The following is an 11270-nucleotide window of genomic DNA, read 5'->3' as shown; positions in this document are numbered from 1 at the left end:
AGAGAGTTAGACAAAAACCTTTAAAATCTTCCTATCTCCCCTGACCACTGTAATATAACTTCATCTACACCTCTGCAGCAGAAACATTTTAGCAGAAAAAATTCAGAAACAAAGGCAAGGAAAAGTGGTGACATAAAAATGAATTCTGCTAGGCCAAACAGGGTGCTTATTTTTAAATAATCTCTCTGTGCAAGTAGCAAACTGATCACTCTCACACACACACACACACACACACACACACACACAGTACAAGAATATACAAACTCTTCTAATTCATATCCACAAATTGGGTTGGAAATTATTAGTGCAAATTTCTGCTGACCTGCAGCATTTAGTCCATAAACTTTGGATATCCTAGACGATCCATCAGTGTCCAGCAGATGTTTTCAATCAGTTTAATTTCATCTCTAGGCAAGTTCTGTTTCCAAACATTAGTATTAGTTGGTGATATTTCCCCTTCATAGGGAAGATAGAAAAGGTTCGTGGAGGTGGCAAACAATATTTGGTTTAAACTAGCAGGAGACAAAGGAATTCCAAGAAAGGCAAAAATCCTTTCAGTGGTTTTCTGAGGAAAATGCACAATATCTTCAAACTTGATCATCTGGTAGCTGGTAGGCAGCAGGTCTGTGTTTATCCTCAAGGCTGCTGCAGTGTTTGCTAGCCACACGTGAGCCAGCAGAGACACTGCGTGTGGCTTGGATTTTGATAATTCTTTCCTCAATGATTCATACTCGGAAGCATAGCCCGAATTTAAGTTACATTTGCCTTTACCTCCCTCTATTTTAAACAATTTAGCTAAGTGCTCTGGTACATTCTTCAAAGAGTAAAGACTTGGTTTACTACTGTACAGCATCGAATAAATCCACGCCCGAGGGTCCCTCACCACATACAAGGCCCTCATCGAAGCTCCTAAAACTTCGTGGAAGAAATGCAGCTTTAAGGTCCAGCTCCCACTGTTCAGGCTGAGCACGGGCCGCGCGCTGGGGTAATGGACCAGGTGTCTCCTCAGAGCCCGAATGTATTCAGCGTCTCTATCAAAGGCGCCTTTCATTCTGCTTCTTTGTTCTGGCAAAGACTCTCTCCTTTTCAACTTCCTTTTTTTGTCCTTATTCGTGGTAAAATATTGGGCCAGTTTACCCCTGCCGGGTTCGTGCAGATGGATGTTTTGCAAATGGAGTTTTGTGTCTTGGACCAAGGACTGCAACCAGCCTCGGAGTAAACGGAAATGCACACCATGGACATCCGACGCCTTCCATTCACAGGCATCCACAAAGGAGTCGATCTCAAAGTCAGTTTCAGGGATGTCAATGTAGGCTGTGGGAACCCTGATGTAGAGAAAGTCACTGCTGTTGAAGAAGAGTTGTTTGAGAATTTCAGCTCCTGAGCCAGGAAGTGAGGTAATGACGATGTCAGGAAGATCGATGCGGTGCCCTTGGGGAGACACAGGCTTTGGGCTCGCTTCGGCCTCCGGCCTCACCCACTTTGCACAGATGGGCTGAGTGCAAGTGCTCCACACATCCACCAGCTCAACGAACCACAAGGCAATAACAAGGGTGAGGATCCACCGCATTAGCTTTCTAAAAGAAAGGTAAAACCGCCACTGAAAAGTTAAGATCACCAAGCTGATGCACAAAATCAACCCAACTGCTACATTAAATTTAAATCCAAAGGGAAAAATCACTCTGTCACGTCTTACGGGCTTCACTATGGCTTGAGTGCCCAAACCAAATCGGGTTATTTGGACCTGATCAGCCACACTGGCAAAGCCACCAAATCCCAGGTAATCGAACCTTGTTTTCAAGTTGTGGTAGTCAGTTACAATGGAAACAACGTGTTCAGTATTATTGACATTGAGAGAAATCTGAAGTCCAGAATTGGAATTATCAATAAATCTGCAGCTGGAAACATTGACATATGGCCCATAAAAGACATATACGATTCTTGTGATTGTGGATTCCATCTGAAATGTAACATTAACAAATTGAGTCCACCGTTTCTTAAATTCAGCTGCTTGCTCTGCTTCCTGTATACTAGCAATGGGGCTACTGCCACGATGATCAAACCAAAACATTTTGTAATGTGCATCCCACACATCCATCATGGCGCCGTTATACCTGTTCATGAACCTATATGGGATGTACTTAAAGTCAATATCCAGATTATGGAAGAAGGCACTGACAGATTTTATTGGGGAATCTTCTTGCCTCTCGACGTGATCAACCACTAGCAGAGTCTGAGAGTTTAAGAGAAGCAAAGCCCGATACACACTTTTCAGCTTCATTGCTGAGGAATAAGCTGACACTGCTTCCCCGCTTACAAATACCATGTCCCCATGTTGAGAGGCAGTAATGATTTCCCCCGCTGCATCACCAACCTCTTCACCGGTCCACTTAAGCCACTGTGCACATTCTCCCAGCTGACCTTCCCAGGGCTTATTACATTGGCTTGTGGGTGATGGCGCAAACACCAGTACGTTGTTAAGGTGGCTCAACTTGGGTCCATAGAGAGCTTCAGAAACAAATACCTGCCCATTGGGGGCAAAAGTGAATGAGTTCTGATCTGGATGTTCATGTCCTGGGTTAAAGCTTCTCCACCCATCAATCCAGGAGTATGGCTGGAAGTGAACTATGTCATAGACAGCTCGCCCTCCTAGCTTCCCAGATTTAAAAGACACAAAGGTATTGGTCTGTGTGTTTGGCAACCCAGCCCCATAAGTGACAACACCCCAGTTAGGGAACGTGTGCATTTTTGCAGTACCATATTCTGCAGGAGGCCGTGGGGTGAGCTGGGGATCATACCAGATGTATTCAGTGTGAAGAGTACTCCACCTCTGGGCAGTGGAGGGGACCATTGGTCCATCTTTAGGCCGGTGCCTTCTGATTTGCTGAGCTAACCAATTTCCAGCTCCATTCTTTAAGACGAACTTATCCAAAAAAACTAACTGGCTCTCGGGACCATAAAACCAATTATAATTGGAATCTGCTATACCCACAGTTCTTTGGAAGCCTGGCAAGAGGGTGGCGTAATAGAACCAAAAGTGCATTTTTAACCAGTTATTATCCAAGTTGTTGATATTAAAATGGCGCTGGGCCAGAAAAACGTACTGTGTGACTGACTTAGCCGTGTAGCTTCCATAGGCAACACCTTCATCCAAAGTACCATCGACAATATGATTCAACAGAAACATCATCTTTTCCATCACATCTACTACAACCTGTTTCCATAGATTTACTTTAGATCCTTTATCCACCCCAGTCACCAACGCCCCAGTGAGTAACGCTATCATATTAGTAGCTTGGTGGTTATGAAGAAGTTGTTTGCCCCATGAGCGGACCTTGGAATACTCGTACATTTCCTCAGTAATAACCCATATTTTTTCTAGGTATTTTTGCCTTCGATGATCATCTAATAAGTTATATAAAAAGTCAAAGGCAGTGGCAAAACCTGTTAAGGAATGGCCAACTGGAACCTCATCCCCTGGTGCATTCTCCACCAGCCAGTCTTTGTAGCCCACCATCCTGTCCATATATTCCAAAACAAATTCAAAGGCAACTTTGTCTTCCGGGCATAACAAACAGTACAGTGCTAAAGGGGGCAGATTGTTACCATAAATTTCATTCCACTTGGCAGCAAAATCAGCATGCTTGGGTGGAGGTAGGTAGTATGTCGGGTTGGACAGCATAACCATCACTGCACTTCTGATAGCTCTAAAAAGATGCAAATGGCTTGTGCGAGACTTTTGCCTCATTGCTTGGATCTCTCCAGCATCAAAATATAAATGTGGATGAAGCATACTTCTCTTCAGCTTTTGGTTGGGTCTGAAATCTTGCACTTTCTGTGTCTTAAGCTGATCTATGTCATCTGGGAAAACTGCCCAGTCAGAGTAATTGCTCACAGATTCTTCAAAAGTAGAGAAAGCAAACATCACTAACAGTAAAAATAAGAAATGTCCTGTAAACATTAACGCCATGATCCATCGGGGAGCTCCTTTCCTTAGGCATACATGTCAAACACAGTGCTCAATGTGTTTCCCATCTGCTGAGTATAAAACATACATTTAAGGCCTTGATAAAACACAGACTGTAAGTCGGATATGCTGTGAAATCCAGCTGACATTCAGCTCATTCAAAGCAAGTACAGTTGCCAAAAAGAGGAAACTTACACTGTGGATCTGTTTGCCTGATGCAGTGTTGCTTCCAATAAAACTTCAAGGAATGTTAAAACCTCTAATTTTCCAATATCACACAGTGAACAGGGGTGGAGATAGTCAAAAATACCATGAATTCACAATTTAATTCCTTGACATAAATCTGCCTAACACAAAGAGTCAAAAAACACACATTGTAAAAAAAAGAAAAAGAAAAAGCACTCCAAAATCCACGTTAAGAAGTCATTCCTGGAGCAGGAAACCATCATCATACGTGTCTGATGCCTTTGCCTGTGTGTGCTCAAAGAAGCTGACAAAGTACTGCAATTCTTGGAGCTGACTGGGTTGTTACTCCTCTCAGCTTTTTACACTTTTTGCTTTGAGAATTTTTTCTTCCTCCATTTTTGGGGCAAAAACATCCTCAACAAGTATTCAAAGTCCTACTTGGTTTTAAAACACTCAAGATTCCTGTCCTCATTTCAAATCTGTCTTTTTTCAGGCTTACTTACTCATCAGCCTGTTATGACCCAGAGAAAGCATTTTCCCATCTTCTTTTATCAGCTTCATCGGTACAGCTATGAAAATCTAATCTCTTCAACCACCTAGGTACTTCTCTTCCAATCATGAAGTAACCACCAACTGGGAAAGAAAACTCCCCTTTCACCAACAGTGACGTGTCTTTTCTGTTCCTTTTTCATGACATACTCCTTTCTGGGGGAAAAACAAAACAGAAATTCTCTGAGGCTACAAGCATGCTGGGAGTGGACATAAACAGAAGATTTAAATGTTCTAACGTCTCCTGATAGAAATTTTAGAATCACAATAAGATCTGTTATTAACTACAATCTAGGTTAGACCAAATGGTTCTTTTTTCTTATACTTTTCAACGCATATATTAGGATAACAATGGTGGCAGAAGACAAGCGGCTACAAGATGTAACTTTCCTAAGAGTTTTTATTTTAACTGTGGCTTGCTTTAGTCATTTAAAATGTTTTTATTCAAATGCAGTTAACAGAAGATGAGTCCTGCTGTCATTCTTGTTTTGATCACAGAAGACTCAGAGACAAAAAGCGAAAGTTTAAAGGACCATTATGATTCTGGTTGAGGGCTTAACGTTCAAGGGCTCAGAAGGTGTCTTTGCCAGGGGAACTAGTAAGAGCAGTCACTTTTCTCGAAGGAGAAATCATGACACTGTGTGGGAGCGAGGAACAGCGAGCGGTCCTGCACCAGTCTCTCTCCCGTAGCCCGGTTTTCCATCCTTACAAGAAGCCACCAGAGGGAGCTCAGACCCACACTCAAGGAGCAGCTTCGCGGCTGCCCGTCTTCGGTTCTGAAGAACCTAACCAAGTTTCAGTCTTGGACAAGTCTCCTCTCTGCAGGAAACATGAACGCTAGGAGTTCCCTGATCCGCTCCGCCTGTTGCATTTTTTCATTCGCTTCCTACGAACATGCCAACTCCATCCTCTGCTCCTCACCCCCGACCTCTGGCTGTGGTTTGGGGATAAGAGACCCCTCAAGGGCCAAGTCCGCTTACCTTGGCAGGTCCGGACGGGGTCTCCCGGCAGCGGTGGGCCCGGAGGAGACGGAAGCGGAGAGTTGGAGAAAACTGCTCTGCGCTGGGAGCCGGGCCGCGAGGCCCCCCGCAGGGCTCCTGGCGCCCCCGGCCCGGCGCCCCCCAGCACTGCAACAGGCTGCGGCCCCGCGCTCGCGCCCCGGCCGGCGCCGCGCGGACACGCCCGCCCTCGGGGAACGCCGGACGCCCCCCGGGCAGCCCCGGACCGCGGAAGGCAGATCCGCGCGCCGCGGGCGCGCTCGTGGACGCCGTGTCCAGAGGGGCGCTGGCGTGTCCAGAACGCGATGCCGCCGCGGCCGCTGCTCCTCGGTGCCAGCTCCGGCCGCGCGGCCCAGGGAGGGCGAGAGAAGGCTAGGCGGTCCGGGGGCGGGGCGGGAACGACGGGGGCGGGATCAGGGGCGGGGCTTCGGGGCCTCGGGGCTTCGGGGCTGGGGGAGAGTGACAACAGGAGGCTCAGGCTGGGAGTCGGGGGCGGGGCTGGAAGGAGGAGGGGGCGTGGCCGATCGCCCCCGGGATCAGAACCCAAGGGGCCCGGGGCGCGTGTGTTTCCGGCTGCTGTGGCGGCCTCGCGCTCCCGCACGGATAGAGCCCGAGGAGGGGGAAATTTGGGAGTGCGAGCGTCTGAAGACGGCTCCCTGCCGGCCGAGTCCCGCTTCTCTTACCCCTTCGGTTGTGGGGAGAAGGCCAATCTAACAGGGCTAGGAGTGGGAGGAAGATAGAGGAGGTTCTGGGCCTGATTACAAACGATGGGGGAAGCGGGGGCGGGCGGGGTGACGCTGTGGGATGTCATGGATCACACTTGAGGAACAGCAAGGGCTGAGAAGGGGAAGAATGTGAGGCAGCCTGGCTGAGGTTGCTGTCAGTCAGAAATGCAAAATCAATATACCGGATTAATGTGAGACTGACTTCAGGAGCACAGATACTAAAGATCAGGGGGAAACAAAAAAGACTAATCAGCTTTATTGATCGGAATAATTTCTCTGGCAGTGTAAAGATGGAAAGGTATGGGACAAACAGGTGGAAGGAACCTCTCTTATTAAAGAGGTGAAACCTGGAATTCAGTGAAGACCCACAGGCAGCGAAGACTGTGTGGCTCAGTTATGTGGCATATGTGCGCAGTTCCAGACATTGGAAATCGTAGAGCAGCTGTGATTCCTGTGGTACTGGACATATTGGAACTTCTCACAGACATCTGAGATTACACTTGGGCAGGAGTCAACCTAAGGTCTACCCTCTGCTATCACAAATAACTTAGTAAGGACAGGAATACAGTGAAATATCAGTTGTTGCAAATAAACAAACCCCTCCCCAGTTGGGGATTGATGACGCCTTCACTTTCGTCCCACTCCATCCCATTTTGGGAAAATGGACAGATATGTGTATTAAAAAGTAAGTGTCTTGCTTAGATCACTTCCTGGTAAAACCAAACCGTAGACCGTTGCTAGCAGAATAAATTTCAAAATAATTTACCTTGGGCGGAAATGTGACCTCTACCTTCTCATCAGTCTTCTATTTTATCCCCTTCGAAACCCAACCCCAGTCCAAATGGCCAATCTTGCTTTTACTTTGCTGCTTCCATAACTGTGCTTTATCCCGTTCCTTCCTGCATAGCATCCTCGACCCAACACCCCCATTTACTAGGTGAAATTGTTTTTGACTCTTGATGTTCTCTTATCATACTTGTCTCAGCTCAGATGCTTAAATTCTTCTGTAAATACACCCTAGATTTTTCCCTAACCAGAATGAACTACTTCAGCACTCTATGATTTATATCTATATTCAGCCTCAGCTCATTTGTTTTACGCTTAATATTTTCCCTGGCTCACTCCTGTGCTCTATTCAAAGCTCCTTCAGGTCATGGGCATTCACTCAGCGCCCACCCCGATAAGGGCTGTACCTGTGTTTGAAATGAGTTGAACCTTCAACAGTTGGGCTCACGTAGAGCATTGTCTCCTCCACTGAGATTCATTCTGAAACAAGGATCCTCCTTCAAACTCCAGAGGCAAAACTTCCTGTAAACATCTGGACTGTCCCCCTATGTGACCCACGATGGAGAAAGATGACCCATGGCTTCCAGCCTCACTTATAGGAGAAAGTAGATTTGGAGGAAAGAGGAGCCCAAATGCACAGATTCTTATAATTTTCTGCAAAGAGGAGCTTTGGAAACCGACTAGGAATTCGTGTTAGTAAATACAGTGAGTAAACATGCAGACCATTTCTCAGAACAAAATGTGTGCATGGGACTCTTTAATTCTGTGGATGCAGAGTGCCTCACGACATGAGGGCAAAGTGAACCATAGAGAATTATTATGAGCACTGACATCTGCCAGGGGAATATTTCAACTTTCATCCAATCCTTTTCTTTTTTTCTTTTTGTTCGGAGTTAACATCAGTATGATCATTTTTACTGTACAGACGAATGCATTCAGGTACAGACATTGTGGCTTTCAGGTCTGCCCCATGCATCTGCGCTGAAGCTGTGGGATGCAGCGAGCCTGTCAACATTTCTAGATGAGCTTTCAGGCTAATTCACTTTGAACTGGCATTGTCTCCAAGTTGTGAGTCCATTGAAATAAAACAGGAGCTATGGCTGAACAATTCAAGTCATTGGCAGAAAGGGCGGTAGGTAAATGGCACTATGAAAAATGAAGAGCGTCTTGTTTCTGTGAACTAAAAATGGATAGCTCCAATTATTGCTCCTTCCACACATGAAGATGGTACAAAGTTAGTTAATTATAAATATTGCATCCAGCCGTAGAAGGGATGAGCTGTATGTTATGTTATTGCACATTAAAAATCTTTATGAGTGTGGCAAGAGATACATATACCAACAGCTGCTAAATTCAGGATCCTGGAGCAGTATCTTATTTTAATGTAAGTGAAGACCCATACAGTCTATTGCTCTAGGGATTTCCTGCTATATAAAAAGATCTTAAATCTACATGAGATATTACTTGTGATTTCAAAGCACTTAATGAAAATCTGTGTTTTTTTTTAATTTGAATATCTTTCAACCCTACCCCCAGCCACCCTGCTTACAGCAGAGATAATGCTTTCTCGACTAGATTCCCCAAGGCAGGAGGCTTCCTTTCCTCCTCCCTTCCTCTTTCTTTCTGTACTTTTTTCTTTTCTGATCTTCTCTTTATACTTATTTTCTGTTTTTAAATTCTTCAACACCTAGCTCAGAGCCCAGCAGTTTGTGATGAGTGTGTATTGACTGTTGAACATGAATTACCACCCTCATTTTAAGGCAGAAGATGAAGAAGTTATAAACCTCTGAACCTCTGGTTGCTGAGTTCTGAGCAGAATCAGAAGCTCCTGCTCTTCCAACGGTGCTGAGGAACTTGCCACCGCAAAACTGGCGTCGGAGCTACATCTTGGGGGTGAGTTAATTCAAATGAAATTTCAGAGGGAAGTCGGCCAACATTTTAAGGAGAATTTCTGCAAGAATTTTATGTCTTCAGATAGGTAAAAATTCAAGTTCAGAGCCTTAGAACATAAGGTAAATATTACTGATACATTGCCTTATAGAAGGATAAAGTGCAAGCAATAAAACAAGGCAAGACACTACAATAAGTCCCCTTGACTGAAATCACATTTGTCCATGATCTGTTATTCTGATGGACTCTTAAGAACTGGGGCAGGGATGTCTGAGAACTAATTGCTGTGCATTCAGCAACTGACTGTGCACGGATCTCCGAGGCACAGGCTTGTGCGGAGCTCGGGCATTTGAACCTGGGGAAGACTTAGTTATTCTTCCCTTAGCATATCTCTACCTGGACATGGTTTTGTCTGTGAGAGCTCAGATGCATATTTCTTGAACCATTTATCAAGGCCAGAGGTATATTATACTGATCTATGAGCACGGTTAGGACTAGTTTTGCCCCAGAGTTTGGCGAGATACCAGCTCTGATGGTACAGAAACGGACACCAAACTTGAGCTGCAAATGTTATTGCACAATTGGCCAGCAGTAATAGGCCAGACCAATAATAAAGACAAAAGCACAGATTTAAAGCAGGCAGTAGAATCTGAAAATACTCTTTCTGCAATTGCTTTGAGTACAAAACAGCTCAAAATGACAGGGATTTTGCCTGCAGAGTTGCTAATGAAGATGTGGCTGAGATTGTTCCCTGAGTTTGTTTATCCAGCTGTACAAGAGTCTGTATGCCAGTAACTGGATTTACGCAAATTAAAAAATACCAAAGCCACCTTCTGAGGAAAGAAGTTTCCCCATAAGTCCACTAAAACCTTGTATTTATAAATGAGAGGCTTTATTGCTACCACATCTGCTTACATATAGTTGTGCTTTTACTATGAAAGAAAATTTTAAACTAGGTGAAACTTACAAGGGGAGCACACGATGGGGTCCTTCCTCTCTCCCTCCCCCCTGTCTGTACCATTGGTCTCTATGGGGGCAGTTTTGCCCCTCAGGACCTTTGGCAGTGTCTGGAGAAGTTTTTGATTGTCACACTCAGGGATAAGGAGCTGCTGGTATCTAGAGAGTAGCGGCCAGGAGCCCTGTTCAACATCTGACAATGCACGGGACCACCCCGCCCCTAACCCCAAACAAAGAGTTTTCCAGCCCAGAATGTCAATACTCTTGAGTTTGAGAAACCCTGCCCTGGCTCAGTGACTCTAAAAATTGACTATGTGCAAATGGTCGGTAGTTGTTCAAATCAAGACTTGAATTATTGCCTGCGTTTTCAATCAGCTCTTTGTCACTGGTTCCTGAGCCAGATGTCACCTAATTCGTTCACACATGGCTTTTTGTTTAGCAGGTACTGGGTCCGTTTGTCTTCTCTTGACCAAAGACACCACTAAACCCAGCTGTTCCACCTCAAATGAAACCCTGGGCTAGGCTTCCAGGCACAACTGGCAGTAAATCGATGCCTTCAAAGCAATAAGGGAAAGAACTGACTTCAGAGTTATCAGAAATCCCCTTCCGATGTTAAAAACTCATACCCTTCACGCACACATACCACACGCACACATGCACTCCTCAAACATTTTTTTAATTATCTGAATTTTTTTCTTTGGGACAGTGCTTATCAAATTAAAATTCTTGGACCCCCCCAGTATCAGAAAGACCAAGGTGTTGTTAAAAATGCCACTTTCTGAAATCTGTCCAAGCCCTATGGATTAAGAATCCCTGAGTATCCAGTCTGGTAACCCACACCTTTAAAATGCTCCTGGGAGGCACGCCAAGTTTTGAGTTACTGTTCTAGGACAAGGATTCTTTTCTTCCCCACACACCTGTGCATGTATCTCTGCCGGTTTGTTTGGGTATGTGACCGAAACATCCCAAGGCTGACAGGACCACAGGGACTAACCAGGGATAGAAGTCGGTGTTGTAGAATAACCCAGAGACATGTGGGTAACTATTTCACAGCTAGTTTAATTATTTTACATGCTAATTGTTTATTCACATCTGAAAGAGTGAGGTAAACAGGATTGCTAAGACAGGAGAGAAAAATTAAGACAATCTGGGAACAGTGGAGCTTGTATTGTACATTATTGGGGCAAATTGATTGACTGGAAGGTAGCAGAG

At 45.1% G+C, this 11270-nt stretch overlaps 1 protein-coding gene across 1 annotated transcript; it reads right to left on the bottom strand.

Moving 5' to 3' along the window:
* Positions 1-331: 331 nt before the first annotated feature.
* Positions 332-3982, bottom strand: DSEL (dermatan sulfate epimerase like). Its single transcript, XM_065890503.1, has one exon. It carries the CDS (start codon positions 3968-3970, stop codon positions 332-334), a length of 3639 nt encoding a protein of 1212 aa, XP_065746575.1. The 5' UTR covers positions 3971-3982.
* Positions 3983-11270: the final 7288 nt, after the last annotated feature.

The sequence above is a fragment of the Phocoena phocoena genome, chromosome 13 (assembly GCF_963924675.1).
Source record: "Phocoena phocoena chromosome 13, mPhoPho1.1, whole genome shotgun sequence".
Taxonomy (NCBI): Eukaryota; Metazoa; Chordata; class Mammalia; order Artiodactyla; family Phocoenidae; genus Phocoena; species Phocoena phocoena.
This window is presented reverse-complemented; position numbering and strand designations above follow the sequence as displayed.

Coding starts and splice junctions, on each gene's coding strand:
- DSEL (XM_065890503.1), bottom strand. CDS start 3,970: ATGGCGTTAATGTTTACAGGACATTTCTTATTTTTACTGTTAGTGATG.